At 37.9% G+C, this 26,820-nt stretch overlaps 1 protein-coding gene across 4 annotated transcripts in view; it reads left to right on the plus strand.

The window, feature by feature from the left end:
* The window catches only part of Yes1 (YES proto-oncogene 1, Src family tyrosine kinase), a 72,023-nt gene extending 45,875 nt beyond the window's left edge, over nucleotides 1–26,148 (plus strand). For all 4 annotated transcript variants that reach the window (XM_057758540.1, XM_057758537.1, XM_057758536.1 and 1 more), the window contains 8 exons: nucleotides 193–296; nucleotides 385–534; nucleotides 2,072–2,227; nucleotides 2,439–2,618; nucleotides 6,465–6,541; nucleotides 8,069–8,222; nucleotides 11,401–11,532; nucleotides 23,632–26,148. In XM_057758540.1, the coding sequence (XP_057614523.1) occupies nucleotides 193–296; nucleotides 385–534; nucleotides 2,072–2,227; nucleotides 2,439–2,618; nucleotides 6,465–6,541; nucleotides 8,069–8,222; nucleotides 11,401–11,532; nucleotides 23,632–23,840 (1,162 nt within the window). In that variant the 3' untranslated portion in view covers nucleotides 23,841–26,148. The remainder of the gene's footprint in view (nucleotides 1–192; nucleotides 297–384; nucleotides 535–2,071; nucleotides 2,228–2,438; nucleotides 2,619–6,464; nucleotides 6,542–8,068; nucleotides 8,223–11,400; nucleotides 11,533–23,631) is intronic.
* The last annotated feature ends 672 nt before the right edge of the window (nucleotides 26,149–26,820 follow it).

The raw sequence follows: 26,820 nt of genomic DNA on the forward strand, positions 1-26,820 counted from the left end.
TGACTGTCCTGGAACTCACTCTGAAGGTCAGGCTGCCATCAAACTCACAGAGATCCTCCTGTATCTGCCTGGAATTAGGGGAGTGTGCTACCACTGCCAGGCTATTGCACCCCATTCTTATTGATACATGTATGTATTTTTTTTTGATCCTCATACCTTTTATCTCAAAACATCATTAATTTTTATTTTCAGATGGTATTTTGGAAAAATGGGGAGAAAAGATGCTGAAAGATTACTTCTGAATCCTGGGAATCAGCGAGGTATATTCTTAGTCAGAGAAAGTGAAACCACTAAAGGTATGAATATTTTATTAATATGTGCACAACATGCATTAGGCATAGGTTGAGGAAGCTGGAGTGAACATGTTCTTCTCCCCCTCCCCAGGCGCCTATTCCCTCTCAATTCGTGACTGGGATGAGGTAAGGGGTGACAATGTGAAGCATTACAAAATCAGGAAACTTGACAATGGTGGATACTACATCACGACCAGAGCTCCGTTTGATACTTTGCAGAAACTGGTGAAGCACTACACAGGTAGGTGAGCACTTCAGGGGTAGGAATTAATCCTTTACATTCTATTTTGTGAGGACAACTCTCTATCTTTCTTAATCACCAATAGATGTTGATATTCTGGGTTGAATTTTTTTTGGAAAAGTATTTATTTAGTGTTCGTGCATGTTAATGTGTGTATGTGCACACTCATGCTATGATTCTATGATACATGGTGTGAAGGTCAGGGAACAACTTAGGGACTCACTTCTCTTTTCATATCCTATGGGTCCTGGAGATGAAATTTAAGCTGTCAGGGTTGGCCACAAGTACCAGCTGAGCCATCTTGCTGGTGCTGTGCTCTAGTTCCAAAATGAGGAACAAGAGTCACATGTGGCCCAGGTAACATAGCAGGACCATGAATTGAGCTATTGGATAGCATGCTCAAATCAGGCTATAATTGGAATCCTTAGGCCTTATTGGCAAAGTGTTTGCGTTGGAATTCTAGATTATAATGTATAAATGCTAAGATTGATTGTGATAATAAATTACAGAACATGATAGCAAATATTTATGTATATTAAATAGCTAAAATTAAACTTGTAATATAAAAAAGCTATCTCAGAGCTAAGATTATAGCTTGGTGGTAAAGTGCTTACTAGCATGTTCCATGTTTCCCTCCCCAGCACTGCAAAAAAGAAAAGGAATAGAGTCAAAAGCTCTCAGATATCTTTATTGATTTTATTCTGTAGAAGCTGAATCTTTGAAGGCTTTCTAAAATAAAAACCCTACAAAATCCAGTTTGAACATGCTATTTCTTTCTTTTTGGTGTTTGAAACAGGGTTTCTCTGTGTGTAGCCTTGGCTGGCCTGGAACTCACTTTGTAGTAAACCAGGCTGGCCTTGAACTCACATAGCTCCACCTGCCTCTGCCTCCTGAATTCTGGGATTAAAGGTGTGCACCACCACTGCCCAGCTGAAGGTGTTATTTCTTATCCAAGCAAATGAACCTATAGGAAATATAGACATTTTTGTCTTTTCAAGGACCTTTGAAAAGTATTCTGTTTTGCAGTCTTGTGTCTTTGGAGCCTGTACTAGAACTAGTTCTTATAGGCCAGGTTGGCCTTGAACTCACAGAGATCCACCTGCCTCTGCCTCCTGAAGGCTGGGATTAAAGGCATACGCCACCACTGCCTGGCCACTTGTATATACTTCTTATAGAAAGCTTCTTGTTGTATATGTAGCTTTAGAGTAAAGCTGATAGGAGCTGATCAGAGATTTTAATTCAATAATTTAAGCTTTTTTAAAAAACTAAATAATAATCCAGGTATGGTGGCATACACTTTAATCCTAGAAAAAGAGAAATCACTAAGTTCAAAGCCAGCTTGGTCTACATAGTGAGTTCCAAACTAGTCAGGACCACCTACTAAGATCTTGTCTAAAAAACTAAATAATCAGTTATGTGTGTGCATGTATGTATATTTGTGCATATATGTAAATATATACACATATGTATATACACATACTAATTGTCTTAACTTTGAAAGTAATTCATTTACAGTGTACCCTGTTCATTTATCTAGAACATGCTGATGGTTTATGTCACAAGTTAACAACTGTGTGTCCAACTGTGAAACCCCAGACTCAAGGTCTAGCAAAAGATGCTTGGGAAATCCCTCGAGAATCTTTGCGACTGGAGGTTAAACTGGGTCAAGGATGCTTTGGTGAAGTGTGGATGGGTAAGAAACCTGAGCTTTGTTGTTACTTCATTTGGTTATTGTGAAACCATAAATTAAAATAGCAAAATATGATAAAATATATATAGTATGTATTTAATTATATGTTAGGTAACTTTTATTGTTGATTGAATTTTGGTCTAAAATCCCTTGAAATACAGACTCAGATACAGAAATACAGATACCGAAAGAGTAAAATAAATTGTTTTCCTAGGAACATGGAATGGAACCACAAAGGTAGCAATCAAAACCCTAAAGCCAGGTACAATGATGCCAGAAGCTTTCCTTCAAGAAGCTCAGATAATGAAAAAATTAAGACATGATAAACTTGTTCCATTGTATGCAGTTGTTTCCGAAGAGCCAATTTATATTGTCACCGAGTTTATGGCAAAAGGTATGTACATATGAGTTGTCTTTTACATGGTTCTGTTGCAATTAAACGACTTTATTTCTGTTCTTTCTTAGATTAAAAAAAAAATCATACAATGTATTTTGCTCATATTCTTCCCCAGTTACCCACTCAGCCCAGTCAGCCACCCAACTTTATATTCTTTCTGTTAAAAAAAAAGAAAACACACACAAAAAAATCCAAAACAAAATTAAAACAAGACCATGGAGTCTGTTTTTTGTTGGCCAGTTAATCCTGGGCATTCAGCCTTCCTTGGGGTGTGGTTGATATACCCATTGTCTCTCCATTGGAAAACAAACAAACAAACAAACAAAAAAGAACAACAACTGATTTTTTTCTTTCCCTGAAGCTGTCAATTGCAAATAGGTTCTTGGTAAGGAGTTGGATTTTGTGCCCACTTGCCCTTCTCTTTGTTGGGAACTTGTCTGGTTTGAACTTGTGTCATAGTCTTTGGGAGTTCATATGTGCATAATTGTGGAGTCATCCACCACCTCTGGCTCTCGCATAGATCTCTGAGCCTTGAGGGGAGGGCTTTGACAATAATTAGGGTGTGATCCCATTTAGACCTCAGTGTTTTAGTCTCTTACTCTCTGTATTTTGTCTAGTTGTGATCCATCTACTGCAAGAAGTCTTCTCTCTGGTGAGACTCAGTGATACACTTCTCTGTGTGGTTATAGCAGTATGTTGGTAGGAGTCCTTTTGTTTTGTTCATTTAACATAAAATTTTCTCTGGGGTCTGTGATCTACCTCTCAGAGTTATGGGTTCTGTCTCATGAAGTGGGCTTTTTAAGTCCAACCAGAAGATGGACGGTTACTCCTGTAACAGTCATGCCCCATTGTAGCTCACAGAATACATGTTTGTCCTTTAAAATTATGTTTATTTATGTATTTTGCATGCATATATATATATGGGTGTTGTGACACATATGTGAAGGTCAAAGTACAGCTTGACAGAATCGACCGTTTTCTTGTACCATTCAGGTCCTGGGGATTAAACTCAGGTTACCAGTCTTGGCAGCAGACATCTTTCTTTACCCACTGAGCCCTCTTGCAGGCCCTCTATACATACAGATTTTTGTCATAGTACTTTCTAACTTAAGATTTTTTCTGTAGACTTTTAAAAGAGGAAATGTTAGTTTTTGTTGTTTTTTTTTAATGGAATAGTGGTTTTTTTTTTTTTTTCTAGTTCTCCCAGAGGACCTTATGAAACTATAAAGGAAAATTAGAGTGCGTCTTTTGAAAGTAGATTTAAGTAAAGGAAATGTAATTGCTAGGGCAGTCAAAAAGTAGACAAATTGAATTAAAGTGTTAAACTGTAGCACTAAGGCAAAGATATTGAAGGGAATCATTTTTATCTCATTTTACATAAACACAGTTCTTAACACACTGGACTTGCAGAGGCTGTTCTCCCTTACTGTCAATTGAAATTTCTCATCCTTCCCACCTTACAAGAGCACAGGCAAGCTCGAGTCAGGGACAAAACTATGCAAGGTTGATGCTCTTCCCTCTTTATATCTATGCTAATGATGCTGTAGAAGAGGAGCAGTAAGTGATTAAATGATGCTGATTAGTCTGAATCTACCTATTTTTAATTGGATCTATTTTAAAATTTTTATTTTTGTACTTGGTTTTCTTGTTGTTCGTTTGTTTGTTTTTGTTTTTTTGAGACAGGGTTCTCTGTGTAACCCTGGCTGTCAAGGAATTCAGTCTGTAGATCAGGTTGGCCTTGAACTCAGAGATCCACCTGCCTCTACTTCCCAAGTGCTCCAATTAAAAGCATGTACCACCACTGCCTGACTTATTTTTATTTTTTTGAATCAGACTAATAAAGTTACTATTATGTCACCTTCTCTAGTAGTTCATGTTGGCTGATAATGTAGTTCCTACTAATGGTGATAGAGAAGCAAAAATCTCTCTAAAAGGACTACAGGAGGAAGAAAAATCTCTCTAAAAGGACTAAAACCAATAACCTATTAATTGATAGCTAAAATATACCTAAAGTTCCAAAGTATATGTCTTCTTTGGAAGGCATGTAGGCTGCAAACAACTGCTACCCATGGCATTTGAATGAGTGCATTAAATGAATTAGAAGAGGAAGTGAGAAAAGGAAAAGAAAGAAATTTAAATCAAGATATTGGTAGCATGAGAAAAACAAATGGAGGTAAGACTAATGGAGCATCCATATAGTTCAATATAGCAGTCTTTTAAAATGTAGAGAAAATGCTAGAATTCTGTGTTGTTACATAATTTAGTTAAGATTATTTCTAGGTGAGAGATTTCAAATATATAATAATAAAAGTTTCTGGGTTTAAAATGCAATAATTCCTCTGTCATTAATATTTAGTTGCTTAACAGTAAACCTTGTTAGTCCTTTAAAGCTTATTGTCTCATGGGCTTTATCAGAAACCTATTGTTGCAAACAGATTTTCTTGTTGTTCTTAATTTCCATATGTGTTTTTTTTTTTTTTTTTTTTTTTTTTGGTTTTTCGAGACAGGGTTTCTCTGTAGCTTTGGTGGCCGTCCCGGAACTAGCTCTTGTAGACCAGAATGGCCTCGAACTCCCAGAGATCCACCTGCCTGCTCCCGAGTGCTGGGATTAAAGGCGTGCGCCACTACCGCCCCGCCTCCGTATGTGGTTTTTTCCCACTGTTGCGCTGACAGCCAAGCCCAGGGTCTTGTACATTCTAAGAACACACTCTGCCACTGAGCTTTGTTGGCCCCAGCCCTGCACATGAGTTTTCATATTATTCTCATCCTTCACAATTTGTTTCTTCTATTTGTGGGGTCCCACTGTGAACCCCAGCACAGAATTGAGCCAGCTGCCCGCACGACTGGCCCTGGCGGGGAGGGGGGGGGCGGGGGGGCGGGGGGGGGCGGCTCAAAGCTCATAAGTCGGATCTCCCCCCTTGCTCCCCTTCAGCGCTATCTTGGCTGGGAGTATTCTTCACCGGCTTTGCGATGTCACCTTTTTTGAATTTCGCACCTTTTTCTAACTGTCACGCTTTTGGCGTAGCTGCTAGGTTCTAGGCGCCAATAGCGCCCTTTTTAAACTGTCACTTTTTTGTGTGCTGACTTGGCCACTCCAGCCTCCTGTATGCTCATGCTCGATTCAGCCGACATCTGTCTTTACCGGTTCTACCAATTATATTTTCTTGATCTAGTGTAGAATCCATGGTCAAGCCCAGCATTCAATTGCCATCTCTCTTTTGTGTCTTTTAATCTGAAATTCTCGGCCTTTCTTATGACAATGAGTATTTTTGTTGTTTTGTTTTTATAAAAATGTGTCTTGTTTTGGGTTTATCTGATGTTGTATGCTTTTAACTCATAGTAGAGAGAGAATAACCAGACCTCCCTTTTAACCTTCCACTTTGCTGAATTCATCATACTTTACTATGCCCCCTAGTGCTTTCTCCTGACACCAAGAGCTATCCATCACACATCGTGAGCTGCTTGTAGTTGTGACTACTCCATGATGCTCTCAGTTGGCTGTATACTAGACTCAAACTGACTTTTAAAATATATAGCTGTCTTTTTTTATCACAGATTCTTGATCAAGGTGTGTGGGGACGATGACTAAAGTGGTGATGTTTTCTGTCAGAATGGGAAGTGCTACTTTGTCCCTTTAAAATCTGTAATCAAGAGAAGTTTTAAACTTTCAGTTTGAGGCTTCACTGGAGTCTTTGATACTTCCAAAAGTGTCCAAAATACATTAAAAAAAAAAAACTGAAAAGTTTTTCTGGTTTGATGATTTGTTTAAGGTATTGAAGACTGTTTATTTCTGTTTTAAAGTAATGTTCACATCCCCCCCCCATACCTTTCTGTCTCTTACAGGGAGCTTGTTAGATTTCCTTAAAGAAGGAGATGGAAAATATTTGAAACTTCCACAGCTGGTCGATATGGCTGCTCAGGTAGTTGCATATATATGTATCAATTTGAATTAAAAGCATATGTTTAAAAATGCAGAAAAATCTTAACATAATATTAAAATTTGTACAGTGAAATACTGCAGTTTTAGAAGAAGAGGGAGGTAGTTCAGTGTGAGCCCTTAAGTATTATAACACTGCAGCTCTTCTGGTTGCCCAGTATCATACGACCTTTGACATAGAGCTTCCACAAATACAAAGTCTGTATTTACATTTCAGCAGATAAATTTAAGAAAATTAAGACAGGCTGAGTGATGGTAGCACATGCTTTTAATAGCAGCACTCAGGGCGTAGAGGCAGGTGTTTGAGTTCCAGGATAGCCAGGATTACACAGAGAAACCCTGTCTCAAATAAATAAATAATAAATAAATGGAAAGAAAAAAATTAAGATGGATATGGGTTATTCCAAAATTTAAAACCTGAAAGTATATGCTATTTTTTTTGTTTGTCTAAGATAGGTTTATGTGCTTGCTTCTGTAGCTCTTACCTGTTAGTGAAAGTCATTTGATAATGCCAGCAAATTTCAGAGGAGACAGGAATATGCCAGGCTGTACATTCAAGGCTCTTAGGCACTTTCTTTTGGAAAAATGGCAAGCCTTTTTAATAAAATAGTTAGATAAATGACATGGGCTTTGTGAGCTACATACAAACCCTATTGGGCCTCATTAGTTATACAGCCCTTTAAATGTAAAAGCCATTTTTTTTTTTTTTTTTTTTTGGTTTTTCGAGACAGGGTTTCTCTGTGGCTTTGGAGCCTGTCCTGGAACTAGCTCTGTAGACCAGGCTGGTCTCGAACTCACAGAGATCCGCCTGCCTTTGCCTCCCGAGTGCTGGGATTAAAGGCGTGCGCCACCATCGCCCGGCAAAAGCCATTTTTTTTAACTCTTCTCAAGTCATATGAAAACAGGCTGTGGGGCCGGGCGGTGTTGGCGCACGCCTTTAATCCCAGCACTTGGGAGGCAGAGGCAGGTGAATCTCTGTGAGTTCGAGACCAGCCTGGTCTACAAGAGCTAGTTCCAGGACAGACTCCAAAGCCACAGAGAAACCCTGTCTCAAAAAAACCAAAAAAAAAAAAAAAACAGGCTGTGGGTACATCTGACTTACAAGCTATAGTTTGTTCATACTTCAGGATCTTAGATTGTGTCTGGTATGGACTGTGTGAGTTTTTGTCCAGAGACTCCAGACTCCATCCTCTTGTGATAGATTTCTTCTGACCATTGACAAGAAGACAATAGGACATTGTGCTGGTCATGTAACTGGGTGTACTCTGGGCATAAAATATTGATCTTCAAAATATGTGTTGATTTTTACTTGCAGTATTAGGGATGTAAAGATTAATCATATTTTAAAAATTACAGTTCTGTTGTCTTCTGGATTGTGTCTGTTACTGTAATTTTTTTTTTGAGATACCTAATTTTTCAACAGTCCCTTTAACCAAAAGTATCCTCCCTTTGCATCATATTTTTGCATCTTTTTTTATATTTTGCATCTTATTGTGCTTCCTCTCTTAAGATTGCTGATGGTATGGCGTATATTGAAAGAATGAACTATATTCACCGAGATCTCCGAGCTGCTAATATTCTTGTAGGAGAAAATCTTGTATGCAAAATAGCAGATTTTGGCTTAGCAAGATTAATTGAAGACAATGAGTACACAGCAAGACAAGGTAAAATAACATACATAGATGCTAATACCCTATGCTTGTTTTACTTAACACCCAGTACTTTATGCAATACCAATAATTCTAGTGGATAACAAGGTTCCTGCCTACCTGGGCTGTCAAAGCACATCAGGGTAGGATGTGGATGCAAGAGCCTTTTGTGGGAAACAGGGCACAGCTAGACAGAGACACTGCTTTTATGCTCAGCATGTAACATGCATTTTCATGTGGGCCTGGCATGAAACCATCGGTAGACTAAGTGCTTCTGTGTGAGCATTTCCCATGTAGCAAAGCTGCTCCATCTATGAAATCTGTTGGCGATCAACAGGATTGGGGGTGGGTAGGAGTTTAGGAAAATGGCTCAGCTGGTAAAAAACACTTGGAAAGCAAAGCCTGGTGGCCTGTTTGACCCCTGGAACCCATGTCATAAAGTTGGATGTGGTAGTCTGCACCCTTAATCCCAGCACTCCTGTAGGGAGACATGGAACATGAAGGCAGAGGCTCACTCAGAAGTTAGCAGGCCAGCTAACCAGCAGTAGGTAATACAGTAGCAAAAATGAGAGCCCCAGTCTTGACAAGGCACTTTTCCAGGTGGTAGTGGCGCACACCTTTAATCCCAGCTCTTGGTAGGCAGAGGCAGGTGGGTCTTTGTGAGTTCAAGGCCAGCCTGATCTACAGAGCAAGTTCCAGGACTTGTTCCAAAGCTACAGTGAAACCCTGTCTTGGAAGAAAGAGAGAGAGAGAGAAAGAAAGACTTCTAGATTGCTTCAGAGGACTCAGAACCATTGATATTATTCATACAATTATATACAATAAAAAATACTTTGGCTGTTTAATAGCTAATTCCTAAAGAAGAACTTGACAAGATACTTTTGTATTATAAATATAGCAGATAAAATGTCCTTGGTACTTCCTTTAGGATGGCAGCAGTAAATTTTATTTATTCTTTGTGTTTTCATGTGTGTTTGTGTTTGGGAGTACAGACACACACAAGACACAGCAAACACCCAAAGGTCAGAGGACAACTTTGGGTATTACTCTCCCATCTTGAGATTGGGTTCTTGTTTTCCCAGGATAAGTACGAGGTTTAGCTGCCTGCAAATGCTCTGACATTTTTCTGTTTCCACTTACCTTCTCACTGTAAAAGCACTGGAGTCATAGACACAAGTTACATGGGTTCTGGAAATCAAAACTCAGATTCATAGGGGCAGCAAGCACTTAACACACTGAGCTATCGCCCTTGTCCCAGATAAATGTTTTCTCATTTTTTTAAAAACAAACTTGGTAAGTTGTTATTTAAACTATTTTCTTAGATTGCAGGTGGTTCCCAATTAAACATTATCTCTTCCTACCCCAAGGAGACATCAGCAATCTCTAGAAACATTTTTGGTTTTCTAATTTGAGGGGTACTGTCACCATCTGATGGGTAGAGGCTAAGATACTGATAATCATGCTGTAACATACAGTGTAATAATCACGCATTCACAAAATAATTCCATCCCAGAATAGTTAGCATTGCCAAAGTAGAAAGCCTGTGATTTAGCTACAGTTAAAAAAAAAAAAAAAAAGATTTATTTTATTTTATGTTTTGGGGGGGTCTTTTGCTTGCATGTAGTACCTATAGAGGCCAGAAGAGGGTGCCATATCCCCTAGAACTGGAGTGAGAGATGTTAACTGCTGAGTCACCTCACCATCCTTCCACTTCTTTTCTGTCTCTGCCCCTACATATACTTACCTCCAACTAGTCATACATTCTTGTAGTCCTTACTTAGAAAATCCTAACCATTTGTTAAAGGCCAAATTTAGCTGCCACTCTTTAATGAAGCCTTGTTATTATAAAAGTTGAACTGTTTTCATAGCTAAGAACTACTTTAAAACATATATATATATACACACACACACACGTATATAATCACTTTGAGTATATACAGCACTTAAAATTTTACTAGCATAAATACACAAATTTCATGAAAGTTGTGTTGTTTTTGTATTTATATTAATTAGCAAAATGCTTGTATATTAAAGTCATAGAGTAAATATTTTTATAAGTTAACATACATATATTTTAAACATGATAACACAAGGGATGGTACAATGGCTCAGCTGACAAATGTGCTAGTTACTCAAACCTGGTGACCTGAGTTTGTTTGATGGAACCCTTAAAGGTAGAAAGATAGATCCACTCCACAGAGTTGTTCTCTGACCTTCATTCAAGTGCCAAGGCACATGAGAATGCACACAAACACACAATAAAAAATGTGATAGCACAATAAAAGCTTCTGTAAAGATAGCACAGAAGTACAGAAAAGATTATGAGCCAGTAGCCATTAGACTGAGATTAGGTCTTCAACCATAAATGGTTACAGCCTCTGGACATCAAGTGAATTTAAAGTTGTATATTTTATAATAGTGTAGTGTCTCATGTCTCTAAACCTAGCAGTTGGAAATTAGAGGCAGAAGGATCAGAAATTCATGGTCATTCTCTAATAGATATCATGTTAGAGACCAAATGACCCTCTCTTAAAAAGCCATACAGAGGGAGAGAGGGATGCATGCATGAAGTTTTAATTTTTGTTCATTACTTATTTTACATATACAAACACACACAAAACAGCAGCAGATTGAGCAAAAGTTTGTAATCCTAGTTTGCAGGAGGCTGAGATAGGATTGTAAGAATTTTTTTCTTTGAAGACAGGGTTTCTCTGTGTATCCCTGGCTGTATTGGAACTTGCTTTGTAGATTAGGCTGCTCTTGAACTCAGAGATCACCTGCCTCTGCTTCCTGTCTACTGGGATTAAAGTATGCACCACCATGCCTGCCCGGCCATGATTGTGAGAATTTAAGACTAGCCTAAGATAAATACAGCAAGATCAGAATCACATGTGCTCTTCCTCCATGTTTCCAATGTTATAATCCATGTTTTTGTCTTATTAAACCTTCTACTGCTGTCTTATTGGATCATGTTCTATTCCCACTAGTAATGTTTTATATCATTAAATATAAGAAAAAAACAGATTTAACATAGAAATTTAAAGTCAATGAAATTTTCCACATATTTTCTATGTTTGAAGACTTAAACTTATGACACAAAAAATTGGGATATTGATAGAGATTAGACTTTTGACCTTACATTTACACAAATAGACTCTTTTAAAACATTTAAGATTACCAACATTATTTTTAGGTGCAAAATTTCCAATCAAATGGACAGCACCTGAGGCTGCATTGTATGGTCGGTTTACTATAAAGTCAGATGTGTGGTCATTTGGAATACTACAGACAGAATTGGTAACAAAGGGGAGAGTACCATATCCAGGTAAGCTTCTGTTTTTCTAATTTTTTCGTTATCTCAACATAGACTTTAATGAGGGGTACACTTAGCAAACATGTAAGGGAGAGAGACTATTTCTTCTTTCCTACCCCTTTATTTTGGCACTGGATATGTAGCAATTCATGAGGTCTGGAATCCTTGAGCAAGCACAGGAGGTGTGTCCTACATTCACTTCAGTTTTCTCCTCTAAGATGTTTTCCAAAAACGCCTTTTATATCTGTTCTCTCACATCAGAAGCATATCTTAAATATCCTAGGTTATATCTGCCCCCCCCCAAGTAATTCTTTTATAGAAGTGTGATAGTCTAGACTCAGAAGATTGTTTTGAGAAGCATTGTATCCTCTTTAGTAATAAGAGGAAAAAACAAACTATTTTACTCTAAAAATTAAGACATTGATTCAGGTTTTTGGGAGCCAGAAGAAATTTTAGCCTAATTGAAATTCAGCTATAATTGAATAATATTACTTCAACCTGTTACCTCTCAAACATGTCCACTGAAGTGAAGTATCCTAACAGTTGAAGAGTGTGAAGGCATAGAAAATACAATTTTTGGAAAGAATTGCTATAATGATCTTCTCTTACATGCCATTCCTTAATACTTGCAGATGTAGATCTATGTTGTCACATTCTCTGATTCACATCCCTTCATTATGTGTTGACAATTTACCCATACAAGTTCTCCTCACCTAATGGTCATTCCTTATCACTCTGTCCAGTAAGACTCCACTCCTGTCTTAATTCATGGTCATGTTTTATTTACTAAAATTTTTATTATATTCATATGATGATGTGTTTTAATGAATAACGCTGGCCTAAAGGTCAGAGTGCAGAATTAAGCCACTAGAGGCCAAGCAACACACCTTTAATCCCAGGACTCAGGGAGACAGAGGCAGAGGGATCTCTGTGAGTTCAAGGCCAGCCTTGGCTATACTAGATTGATCTAGTCTCAATGAGAAATAGAGATAGGTAGTGTTGGCTCACACCTTTAATCCCAGTACATGGAAGTCACATGCCTTTAATCCCCGTAGTAGGGAGGTGGAGACAGGAAGGTATAACACAATTAATAAAAACCCAGAGACAGATATTGGGGTTCTGCAAGAAGGTAAGAAAAGCAAAACAACCAGCCACTGGCTCCTACAATTTCTACCTGAAATGGTGATCCTGCCTCCAGGAATCTCAGAATGAGTCTGTGTCTGAGAGCTGTCTTCTCACATTTCTATTCCTTTCTGTGGCTGTAATTAAAGGCGTGTACCACTACCACCCAGTTTCTGTGGCAAACTAGTATGGCTCCTGGGATTAAAGGTGTGTGTCACCACTGCCTGGTCTGTAAATCTGACCAGTGAAGCTCTTTTACTCTCTGATCTTCAAATAATCTTTATTTATTAAAATATAAATGAAATATCAGTACATGAAGGGACATGGCTGGGAGAAAGAGGAATATAAGGCGGGAGGAGATAAGAACTCAGGGCAGTCTGGAGATACAGTCTTGATAAGTCAGTCAGTCAGAGCATGCAGTATGAGACAGGACCGCCCTCTTGGTCTGAGAGTTCAGTAGAGGTAAAAGGTAGTCTCTTTAGTAACTGGCTGCTCTGCTTCTCAGATCTCTCACCTTTTACCCCCTAATATCTGACTCTGAGTTCTTAGTAAGAAAAATTAGAATTTTGCTACACACACACCTCTCTCCAACCATCCATAACACTCTTGTTTCTACCTCCCTAGTGCTGGGATTAAAGGCATGTGATCCCAAGTGCTGGTGTCACGTTTGTGTGAGCTGTTTGTTTTTTAGACAGGGTCAATCTCATGTAGCTCAGGGTGGCCTTGAACTCACAGAGATCTATCTGCCTGGGATTAAAGGTGTTTGCCACCACCGCCTAGCCTCTGTGACTATCCAGTGGCATTGCTCTGCCACCCTGATCTTCAGGCAAGCTTTATTTGTTAGGCTACAAACAAAATATCACTACAGTAGTATCTGCCCTGGAGTGTGGTTGATACACGAAGTGACACTCCATAGAGAAAACTGGTGTTTCTCTTTGTTTTCAGGTCTTCAGTTGAAAACACCTTATTGATTAGAGGTGGAATGCCCTCTCTACTTTCTCCTTTCAGGGACCCCATCTGTCTTGAACCTGTGAAAATCTTGCATGTTACCTTAGTCTCTGAGTGCGTATGTGCATCAGTCCTATTGTGTCTGGAAGACACTGCTTCCTTGGAGTCAACTATCTCCTCTAGCTTTTACAATTCTTTTTTTTTCTGTTGAGTATTTTCTTTTTCTTTATTTTCCTTTTTAAATTTTATTTTATATTTCATCCACAGTTCTTCCATTCTCCCCCAGCCCCCTGGTTTATACAATCTTTCTTCTTCCTTTTCCACATCAATTCCTGAACCTTAAGGGGAGGTCTTTAATGAAGGCATCCCATTTAGGACTGAATATTCTAAAATATCTCAATCTCTGTACATTTTCCAGTTGTGGGACTCTGTTAATTCCAATGCAAGAAGAAATATCTCTTATATGGCCTAAGTGAGATGCTGATCTATGGGTATAGTACTATGTCATTAGATGACTATGTTCCTTTAGCCAAATAATAATAGAAGTTTTCCCCCTAGGCCTATGGCTTTTCTAGTCTTAGTTTCTTGGCCACTTTATGGTGTCAGTTATGGGTTCCATCTCATAGAGTGTGCCTTAAATCTGCGCAAAAAGTGTTTATCCCCATATCCTTTGTGATACTGTTGCACCAGTGTGTCTTGCAGGCAGGTTGCAATTGTAGGTAGTTGGATGACATTGATGACCTTTCTCTTCTGGCACGTGCAGAGTACCTTCCAGCACTTTGAAAGTAGGGGTAAAGCTTCTAGTTAGGCACCAGATTCTCTGTATTCAATGTCATAAGTGTTTTCTTTCGCAATAGGCCCTTAAAACCAATAGCCTTGGCAGTAGTAGCCTGTGATGTTTGGCAGTAGTGTTTCTATGGGACCCCTTTGGCCAACATCAATATTCCTGGCACTAGTGGTTTTACTTGGTGGTATAAATTGTTTAGTTGGATACTGTCTCCCTAATATTCGGTGACTACTTAGTTTTTGTTTTGAAGACCGCAATTCCTTATACCTACAGACACCTGATTTCTGACAAAGAAGCCAAAGTACATACTGGAGAAAAGGCAGCATCTCCAACAAATGGCACTGGTCAAACTGAATGACTCCATGTAGAAGAATCCAAATAAATCCATACATATCACCTTGTACAAAACTCCAGATGGATCAAGGATCTCAACAGAATATCAGATACCTTCAGTCTGATGGAATAGAAAGTAGGGGGAAGGTTTGAACTCATTGACGCAGGAAAAGACTTCTAAATAGGTCAGCCATAGCATAACCACTAAGAACAACAAATAATAAATGGGATCTCATGAATCTGAAAAGCTTGTATACAGCAAGGACACAATATTCCTTTTAATACATACATACATATATATATATATGTTTGTTCTTTTTTTTTTTTTTAACAGAACTTGCCTCAAGTTTATTTGTAAAAACAGCATAAGGTCCTGAACATCTGCAAATACTGTGTAGGTGTTCACACCAGTCCATCTGTCTTCACATTGGCAGACCGAGACCTTTTTTATGGGCCCTTCACAGGGGCCTGGGCACCTTTGGGAGCCTGAGCTGCAGCTGAGGCCTCTGCCTTGGCTTGAACCTTGGGCTTTGTTTTTTGGAGCCTACGACCCCTGGCCATGTAGCTTCTAATCTGCTTCCCAAGCTTGGGGTGAGCAATTAAAGCCAGGCGGGTGAGTTTGCGGCTGGGGCCCGTTGGCACCTTGGGCTTCACCACCTGGGGCTTCACCAGGGCCTTGATGACCTCCGCACGTGCGCTCATGGCCTTTGCATTATTTGCCTGCATCTTCTTCAGGCCTTTCTTGTTGTGTTTCTTGGCAAAGGGCATGTTCCTCAGGAACTTGGGGTCAACCCCCTTGAGAGATTCATATCTTTGTGACCGGGGTTTCTTGATGCCGTTTCTGTGCCATTTCCGGGACTGATTGTGTGTGGTGTGGTTCTTGGACTTGGCCATGGCTGGACTGTAATCGGCGGCTCCCGAAGCGCCTGCGACCGGAAGAGCATATTTGTTCTTCTTATACTATGTTCTCTCATGGCTTGAGTACTTTCCATCTGTGTTCTTGTCGTTTCTCACTTTAAACCTTAACAATACCCAAAACTGCCCTCCTCTCCTCACCACAATTTCGTGTGCCCCTTGTCTGACTCCTCTGCATCTTTCCATCTTTTTCTACTCTAGCTTTAACAAGATCTTTAATGTTTTGGTACCAACTTTGCCAGATCCTCATCTTCATGAAACCCCTCTTTTTAAATTTTATAGTCAAGCAATATGAGTACTCCCTTGGGTTTATCTTATCCTTTGTCCTTCTTTTATTACTACTTAATCATAATGCTGGATAAAATCTAGTTCTATACAGCCAGAGAGGTGAAAAAACAGTTGTATTGAATCATTTCACTTTGAAGTTTTACTCGTGTACTTTTAGTTTGGCCACAATAGAGAATTTAATATCTACTATCTCACTACAGACAACCGCAGAATTAGATAGATACATAATACAGTTGTTTTTATGTTTCACAGCCACCAAGGAAGAATACTGTCTTTTTTTTTTAATGACACCTATGTTAATAATATGTTTCTTTTTAACATTTTCTAAGTGGGTGTAGAAGGAGCTGTGGGCCGCTTGCCGCCCAGGTCCCGGCCGCCGTCTAGCTTTACCCAAAACAATTACACGGAAACTGTATTCATTTAAACACTGCCTGGCCCATTTAGCTCTAGCCTCTTATTCTCACATCTTTATTAACCCATTTCTAATAATCTGTGTAGCACCACGAGGTGGTAGTTTACCGGGAAAGATTCTAGCCTACATCTCAGGTCGAAGAATCATGGTGTCTGACTCACTTTCCTTCTTCCCAGCATTCTGTTCTGTCTACTCCACCCACCTATGTTCTGACCTTTCAGGCCAAGCAGTTTCTTTATTAATTAACCAATGAAAGCAACACATATAAAGAAGACACTCCTATATCAAGTGGGAATATTGATGAAGTCCAAATGAAGACATCAATTTTGTTTGGGGGAGTTTTTTGTTTGTTTGTTTTTTTTTTTTTTTTTGAACAAAGGAGAAAGAAGTACAGGTGCTCCCAAAAAGGAAGCTCCTAAAAAAATAACTTCAAAATTCTGCATCAAAAAATCCCTTTAGGCCTTTTTTAGTAGGTTCTCCTAACCTTAACCTATAGAGGTAAAGGCTATGGTAGGATATTTAACAGAAAACAGGCACTCAGGGTCTGAAAGCTGAGCTGAGCTAAAAGCAAAGAGTGCTAGAGAGTTCCTGCCTAGCCAAAATGAACATTCAGGAACATTTTAGGCTTTTTGTTGAGATCCTAAAAGGCAATGTGTCACAACTCTATGGGTGGTGGATCCAGGGGGAATGGAGCCAGTACTAAAGTCTCATGTCAACTTTATTCAGCACCACAGACAATTTGTACACTGTGGCTTAATAAAGGTCACATGAGTAAAGTTCTCGTGAGTTCAAGCTGTATAAAATTTCCATAGAGGCATGATTTAAATATTTAATTCAATAACAACAGCAAGCGATAATGAGTTATCTGAAGTAAACTCACTCTTGTGTTACACCTGACAGGAGCAAACCCAAAAGTAGCACAAAAACATATTCCAAGAATAATTTTGTTTTTGAAGAAACTGAGGTCACAAGACTATTGGTCTTATTTTGTGTTATCACAAGCACTCAGAATTCTCCTCACATAACTCCATTCCTGGACTGTGTTCCAACAGCAGTGCTCTAGTAGGAAAGACAAAATTAAAGAAAACCTAAAGCCAAGTCTTGCCAAGTAAGAACTAGGTGATTTGACAGTAAGTTTACTGTCAAACCAAAACAACAACAACAAAAAACAACCTAATGTCTTGAAGAAAAAGATATAATCTATAATGTGTGATTCAGAATGTTAACATAAAGTAGATCTATGTTTTCTGTAAAAGAAAAATAAAGCTGCAATTATTTAGTGCAGTGGTTCTCAGCCTTGCTAATGCAGTGACCCTTTAGTACAGTTCCTCATGTTGTGGTGACCCCCAACCATAAAATTATTTTATTGTACTTCATAACTATAATTTTGCTACTGTTGTGAATTGTAATATAAATATATGATATGTAGGGTTTCTGATATGTGACCCCCATGAAAGGGTCTGAGAACTGCTGATTTTGGGGTGGGGAGATGAGCCATGTCCTAATTATTGTTCTATTCCTATAAAGAGACAGCATGACCAAGGCAACTTTTATAAAAGAAGGCACTTAAGTAGGGACTTACTTAAAGTTTTAGAGGGTTAGTCCATGGTTATTATGACAGGAAGCAGATAGGTCTGGCGCAGGAGCAATAGCTGAGAGCTTTACATCTGAGCATCAGGCCGAGAGACATTAGGTTTGGCTTTTCAAACCTGATAGCCCATTTCCAGTGACACAGTTCCTTCGACAGGGCCACACCTTTTAATCCTTTTCAAACACTTCAGTTAACTGGTGACAAGTGTTCCAATATTTTAAGCTTTGGAGGTCATTCTCATCCAAACTGCCACAAACCAGGTGTGGTAGTACATGTTTTAATCCCAGCAGTTGAGAAGCAGAAATAGGTCGATCTTTGTGAGTTCCAGGCCAGCAGAGTACACAGTAAGACCATGTCTCCAAAATATAAATAAGTAAATAGATGACTCATTCAGGAATTGAAAATTGCTAGGTCCTAAAGTGAGCCCCAGTCATAAACTAAGGAAAGAACTTCAAATAAGCACTTTGTGTGTGTGTACTCATAGGTGTAGTATGGTGTATGTATGTGTGTAGGGTATAAGTGCATGGTGTGTGGGTAGAGTATGTGCACATGGTGTATATGCGTGTGCATACACACACATGTGTATGTGTTGTCTGAGTCAGGGCATTCTTTTGTCACCCAAGCTTTCCTTGATCTTGCTATTTAAAGTAGGCTGGCCTCAAACTTGAAGTGATCTTCCTCTCTCAGCCTCTAAACTGCTGGTCCTATAGGTGTACATGACCAAAGTTAACAATACTTGAAAGAAGTAGTTAGCAAAATAATAAGGAAAACTGGAGAATTTCAGTGGAATTGAAATCTATAAATGAAATAATCAAAGCTGGATGTGGCAGTGCACACTTGTAGTCCCAGCAATTAGGAGGCTACAGCAGAAGGATTAAAGTTCAAGGCCACCCTGGGCTGTTTAAAAAGACCCTATCTCTAATAAGTAAATATCATGTAAGAGCTGTAAAACATGGAAGACAAAATTAGTGGATTCATAGGTTCATTATTAGAAGAATTCTCAGGACAGTGTTTAGATTAAATGCCTGGGGATGTGTGGGGATGGACAGTGTATGAACTAAGTGGAACACAGTGGAAAGGTCTAGTTTCTCTGTACCTGGAGTCCTAGGAAATGGGAGAGTGGAACAGTAATTAGTATTACTAGGAAAGGACTAGCCAGAAAATAGCTTTTCTTTAAAAATGGTTTTTGTTAACTCTGAACTTGAAGCAGGATAAAGGAAATTCGGTGTACTTCAATCAGGTATAGCATTACTAGCATTACCACACTATAAAAATCAAAGCCAAATAGCCATAGGGAGTTGGTATATACTTGCCTTTTCCTGACTGCATACAGAAGCTAGAAACAGATGAAATATCTTTAGTCTTCCTTCCCTCCTTCCTTCCCTCCTTCCCTCCTTCCCTCCCTGTTCCTTCCCTCCTTCCCTCCCTCCTTCCCTCCCTCCTTCCCTCCCTCCCTCCCTCCTTTCTTCCCTCCCTCCCTCCCTCCCTCCGTCCCTCCCTCCGTCCCTCCCTCCCTCCCTCCTTCTTTATTTGTGTGTGTGTGTGTGTGTGCACATGCGCATGCACGCACACCTGTGGAAAGATCAGAGGACAACCTGTAGGAGTTAGCTCTGTCTACAATATAGATTCTGGTGCTCAAACTCAAGTCACCAGATTTGGTAGCAAAGCACCTTTACCTGTTAAGCCACCCTGCCAAAAATTATGCTTTTAAAGTGTTTTGGAAAAAATTTTTAGAAAGCACCAGTATGGTCTTACCACATTTATAGTACATCTAAAAATAAATTCAATGGGGCTGGAGTGACCACTCAGTGCTCTTCAAGAGGACCTGGATTCCATTCTCAACACCCACATGGTGACTGACAACTACCCATAACTAGTTCCAGGGGAAGCAGCATCCTACTCTGGATTTTGTGCATATTACATCCATGTGGTACATGGGCATATATGCAAGCAAAACCACCTGTATGTTTAAAATTTAAAAAAAAAAATTAAAGAGTAAAAAGGAAAAATAAATTCCATGATAGTAACACAAAGGTCACAGGGTGTAAAATAGTAGTAGGAGATAGTTCTGACCTTCTGTTAATACTTACAGATTTTAAAAATACTCCTTTAAAGTAAAGTAAAAGCCCCAGAAAAGCATATTGCAATTGCAGTAGGATGTGGCTCAGTAGAAGACTGTGGAGTGTAGAATGCTCACTTAACATGCACTTAGCCATGGGTTTGATCCCTAGCACAAAAAACAAAATCCAGTAGAATGTAATGATGAACAGTGATTTTTTTTTAAATCAAAATAAAAAGAGGACAAAAGAATAGATGGGGAAAACAGCAAGTAATGGGAGGATAAACCTAGCAGTGGCGGATACTTTAACCCCAGCACTCAGGAGGCGGAGACAGGTGGTTCTCTTGAGTTTGAGGCCAGCCTGGTCTACACAGTGAGTACTAGGATAGCCAGGGCTACACAGAGAAACCAGATCTCAGAAAAAGAGGAGGAGAGGGGGTAGAGAGGAGGAAGAGGAATAATTTAACCTTTACCCATAATTACATTGTGTGTAAATGCACTAAATATTTCAGTTAAAAGACAAAAACCAGATTTTAAAAATATGCATAAACACATACCTCTAATACACCCTGATCACTCCTCATATTTCTTTTGAGGCAAAGTCTTTCATTGGACCTAAGGCTCATATATTTTTTTTCCTCTTGGCTAAGCTAGAAATTAGCAGACCCCAGAAATCCTTTTGTTTCTGCCTCACCCCTCATCCCTGCTCTTGGAGCTGGTATTACAAGTATGCTTTGGCTACCCAGTTTATTACATGAATGCTGGAATCCCAATTATGGATGGTCCTCATGACTGTAGTGCTCTTAACCATTGAGCTATCATTCCAGCTCCTATAGTAAGTACTATTTTTAAGAGATTCACTTTAAATATATAAGCTGTAAAAAAAGATTAAAATTTAGAGATTGGAAAGAGATACACTATACAAAATACCAGCCAAAAGAAAATCTGTACAGCTGTGAGCTTCAAGGCAAGAAATACTACAAAAATGAGACAAAGTTCAATGAATATTGATAAAAGAGTCAGTTGAACAGGGAAACATAAAAGTCCAAACATTTAACTAACTACATATCTGTAAATATACAATGCATAAATAATCATTCAAATAAGCAGGATATAAACAGTTGGTAGATTTTTTTCTTTTGGCAGAGGAAGTGCTAGGGATTGGACCTAGGGCCAGCTATGCGCTAAGCCAACACTCTCCACTGAGCTACCATTTGAGCCCCCAAATTCCCAAGCTTCAAAACAGGAAGAGATTATATATTGACCATGTTTGATTACTGAAGAGGATTAACATATAGCATCAACCAACTACTATTATTTTACCAAAATAACGTCAACAAATATAAGCAATAATGAAATACTTCGTTGACAGAGTGCAAAGCCATTATTACTATCTGTTTTAAGTATGAAGTGTTACGGTCTTTCATCTTCTTATTAAAGAGCAAGTATGAAAGAAATGACTTCCTGCCATACTCCAGAGTTAATGTCTTACTCAGAATTTTAGAAGTGCTTCTGAGGAAGTGATTATTTTTCTGAAGATTGAGGGGAGGTCATTTCTGCCATGCTTTACTTTTAAATTTGTTGCCATAAAACTCTGAATAGTTCTGATTATCAAATTCTGAAGGGTCAAATCTTGAATGAAATTTATTATGAATGAGGACTGCAGTATAATTCAGTAGCAGAGCATGTGTTTAGTATACATAAGACCCTGGGTTCAGAGACTGGAGAGATAGCTTAACAGTGGTTAAGAGTGCACTACTCTGATAGAGAACTGGAGCTCATATCCAGCTCCCACATTATACAAGACACAACTGCCTGTAAGTTCAGCTCCAAGAGTGCCAATGCCCCTTTTATACTCTGCAAGTTCTTGTTCTTTGCCTCTCTTCTTCCCATCCTTTCCTCTTCCCCTCTTCTCCCATACACACACACACACAGACACACACACACACACACACACACACACACTTAGAAATACAACAAATCTTTTAGAAGTATAAGGCAACGCTGGGTTCTATCTTCAGTACCCCCACCCCCCAAAAGGAGAAGTGATTGGTACTTAAAGTTGGTTTTGTAAGTTTAGGCTTATTTAGACTAATTAATGTTAGTCTCTTAACTACAAAAACTGTAGGCATATATGATCAATAGCAAAAGGTTTCCAGTTACAGTATGGTTTCATTGAATGTTAAATATTTAGTCATTTTTGCATGTGTCTAACAACTTCTGGCTTTATTTCTGTAGCAGAAAATATATTGGATTTCACTAAAAAGTGATATGTTCTTTGATGAAAACATTCTCTTTCAACTTTTAAGACTTAAGTATTTTGAGGAATCAGTTATTCTTTAGAAGGTCATAAATAAAAATGGAAATAGTTTTTTATCATATTCTATAGTTTTTTTTTATCATATTCCATTGTTTTAAAGCAGTCATAGTCAGTGAACAATCTCACTTCTGGTAAGGGTAAGGCTGGCAGTGAAGGTGATAATGGGATGTGGGAAAGAGTCAAGGTTTTGCTGGCTTGACAAATGTATTAGATGTTTTATATGTTGCTAGAATAAAACACCTGAGGAAGGAAGGAAGGAGGGAGGGAGGGAGGGAGGGAGGGAGGGAGGGAGGAAGGGCTTATTTTAGCTCACAATTGAAGGTACTATCCTATCATAGAAATGAGTCATAACTGTAGAAGTGTAACATTGTGTCTAGTCAAGAAGCAAAGAGAGATGAATGCTAGTGTTCAGCTTTCTCCTTTATATTCAGTCCAAGACCGCAGCTCATAGAATGGTACTACCAACAGTTAAGTGAGTCTTCCCACCTCAAATAACCTACCCTAGATAATCCTTCCTAGGTATTTCTAGAGGCTGTCTTAATCTAGATAATCCTTGACAGCCATGCTCAGACATTTTCTCCTAGATGATTATACCATCACAGTGAGTCAGTGTCTAGAAGAGAAATTTAGGAAGAGTCCACTTGCTAGCTTGGGACAGTGCAGATGGGAAGGAACTTAAAAAAGAATAGAAGAAATTGAATTGTGTAATAAGACAAATCCAAATATGTGATTATAGATAAGGAAACTCAGAGTAGTGAAATAGTTATGTGGTTAGTATACACAAAAATAAAGCTAGAATTCTCTCCTAATTTAGTTTCAATTCCTTATTAATTAAAGTTGGGATTATTAAATGGTAATAGAAAATACCAATCACCCTAAATTCTCAGTTAAATTTAGTTGGCACTTGAAGATACTGTGTTACAAGTAAAAGTTTAAGTGGAATGAATAATTGGTCGTATATTAAAATATAAATTATCTCTGGGCAGTGGTAGCACACTCCTTTAATCCCAGCACTCAGGAGACAGAGACAGGTGGATCTCTGCCAATCTGGTCAACAAGAGCTAGTTCCAGTTACAAGTTACAGAGAAACCCTTTCTTGGGGGAAAAATATAAATATAAACATAATATACACACACACATATAAATGCTTATTCATATAATCATTTCTCAGCTTTTCTTTGTATAAATTGATATTTAAATTTTATTCTATTCTTTGTTGAAAATGTCTTTTCACTAAATAAACTTAGTATGTCTTTAGTTATTGGCTAGGACATTTACTCTGTTTTGCTATTTGTGGCTAGGACCATTATTTTTAATGTTTGAATCTTAACATTAGGTATGGTAAACCGTGAAGTACTGGAACAAGTGGAGCGAGGGTACAGGATGCCTTGCCCTCAGGGCTGTCCAGAATCCCTCCATGACTTGATGAATCTTTGTTGGAAGAAGGACCCTGATGAGAGACCAACATTTGAATATATTCAGTCCTTCTTGGAAGATTACTTCACTGCTACAGAACCACAATACCAACCAGGAGAAAATTTATAATCCAAGTAGCCTGTGTGTGCAGATCTTCCAAAACATAAAGACCTTTTGGGAGTTTGTCACGCACGGGAATGAGAAGATACTTTTCAGTCTGCATGTTTCTATGGTAAACTGGAATTCCAGATAATGGTTGCACAAAACAGTTTTTCCCCACAAGTGTTAAACTCTAAAGTACCAATGATACATCTTATAACTTACTTCATGGTCCAAAGAGCGTCAAGCTAAGATATTGTGACTATGTTGGTGATAGCATGGTAAGAAAGAGCAACAAGACTACTGTTTACTAGTCACTTCCTTTCCTTCCCAAAACTCAGAGAAAACTGTTTATTGATATGGACAAAATTTGAGCTATTATACCATAGTAAAATTTAAAATCAAAGAACTCAATGGGACCAAATAATTCCATTCCAGTTTTTTTAAAAAATCTCTCGCATTTTTTTTTCAAAAGCTAGGTTTTTGTTTCGTTTTGTTTTTCTATTTGACAGTTGTCATGCAGTCTTAACACAGACCTCTTTTTGTGTGGAATGGGCCAAGTCTTCCAAAAGCAAAAAGGAGATTATAAACAACATCAAACACTTGGTTTAATGTTAGGCCACAGCAATGGAATTTGGAAGCATAATACCCTATGTTCACACTTCATAGAACTGGAAAGTAGAGAGACAGCTTTTTTACTTTCGTCGTTTTGAATTGTTCATAATGAAAGTAGCCAGAATGTGAGCTTATCATTTGCAAGGTTGTACTGATTGTCTTAAGGCAATGTACAATTGAAATTATATCTAGTTCCAGGGAAAAATCTTGTATTTGCATAGCATAAAAATAAAAGCCCAGCATTTAAGCAGTCCATTTTAAAAAATAGATGGAGCACTGTGAAGCGTTGTTACGTATGCTTTTATGGTGATTGACTCCACACATAAAAAACATCACTAGATCAGGGACTTGAATGCACTTTGCTTGTATTAAGTATAGAATAGGAGAGAGGAAAATGTATTTAAATAAGTATGAGAGAAGAAAATGTGAAAATTTTACAGATACTAGGGTGGGATGGAGTGTTTAATGTTGGTGTTGGGGAGTGACATCATGGCTTTGCTGGCACTCAGAGCTCCTCATTAGCTGTTTCTGAGACTTTAAAAGTTATCAAGTATGACTGTAAACTAATTTTTCTTAACATATATACTAAATAAGTTTTACATCCTCAAAATAGTGAAGATAAGGCTTAACACTAATTTCAGTGACCCTATTTTATACAGAACCTTTTTAGAACTCCAATTTTCAAATTTCTGAAACTTCACTTACATTTCAAATATACTTGATGATTATAGTTTCCTTTCATAATATAATCAATTTGAGGAAGAATACATATCCTGAGTAATAGTAATTTAAAGGATGAATTTAAAGTACAGTTTAAAGTACAGAAGTAAAACTTTAAAAATGAGTTTTTCTAACTCAAATTATGAAGTATCAATTTGAATTGAGTAGTGCTAATGGTTTAAAGGTCTAGCAAGGAAAAAACTGAATCTGCTAAATAAATTAAAAGTCGAATATTAATGTTTTTTTAAATGCTGTGTTTTATAGTTACACTTTAAAGCATTGTATCAAGTTCTTCTATTTTCAGCATATAATTAAACTTCTATCATTTTAATTACTAAATTTAAAGTTCTGTGCCATGGTAAATTATGTTCAAATTTAACTTTTTAAATGTGACAAGTGAACTTTATGCAAGTTGGCAAAAAGTTCTGGTACTAAAAGTTCTATTTTTTTTTTTCCAATTAACCTATTCAGAGGATCTCCTGAGAAGAGTGTCGTCCTTATTTGCCCTGATGTCTACAGTTTGTGTCATGAGTGTTTTAAAGGGCTTCATGTGATCTGTGGTATTGTAGTTTTTCTAAGCAGTCTTCAAAGGGTAAATATGTTTATGTACTAATTCTGGCCAGAAAAATAAGGCAGGAAAAGTTGATGGCATTCTTTAGATTTTAAATGAATTGAATGGGGCAGTTCTTATAATAACACTTGTAAGAATACTTTAACTTAATGTGTATTCAGTTTAAATTGTTACGTATTTTTAAATTGTCAAGAAAAGAAACAGTTTTGTACATTTGAAGATTTTTTTTCCCAACAGCTTTCATCTTTATTGTCTAAACTTGGAACTTTAACCCTTACCAAAAAAGAAAAGTTGGCAAAAACAGCCTTCTAGCACATTTTTTAAAAATAAATAATGGTAACCTAAGACTTAATATTTTTATAAAATGTTGTGATATTGTTTTGTGCATAATTGAAATAAAAATCTTTGTTGTATGCATCTATATATCTTTTCAGTTGCTCATTAACTTTGTAAATATTGATTATTCTGAATTTATTCTTCCATTGGAAAAATGTTCATTTAGAAATTGTACACCCCAACCAACTAGAGTTAACATCAGTTCTTTCTTTCTTAAGTTCAGAACACTAATTTATTTCACACGATTAATTTTCTGTGTATAGTAATGACATTTTCTAAAATTGTATCAGCAAATACAGCCACTGTGTCACATAGAGAAACCTGGGTTATTTAAGGGAAGGTATTTCCAACTATGCAGGAGTTAAGTAGGATAGTCACTTTGGCCACCAAGAACTTACTTTCCTAAAACTACACAAAAGTCTGTGTGTTCTACAAACCTCTTTTCACAGGTTTAAGGAAAATAAAAATTTAAATGCCTGGTCAAAAGCTTTTGTGATTTTCAGTATTATAATTGTATTACCTATTTTTTACTACTGCTTCATGTAAAATTGTTGCTCCCTTTCATGATTTCAAAAAAAAAAAAAAGAAAAAGAAAAAGAAAGCCCAAATAGCAATCAGTACAATGCTTCCTTCAATTCATTGTTGATGTAGTTTATTAACAATTCCCTAGAATGTTTTTCCAGCTGGGCATGTTATACATGCTTCTAATCCCAGCATTTGGAAAACAGAGGAAGGCAAATCTCTTATTTCCGTCCCAACCTCGTCTAT

The sequence above is a fragment of the Chionomys nivalis genome, chromosome 26 (assembly GCF_950005125.1).
Source record: "Chionomys nivalis chromosome 26, mChiNiv1.1, whole genome shotgun sequence".
Lineage (NCBI taxonomy): Eukaryota > Metazoa > Chordata > Mammalia > Rodentia > Cricetidae > Chionomys > Chionomys nivalis.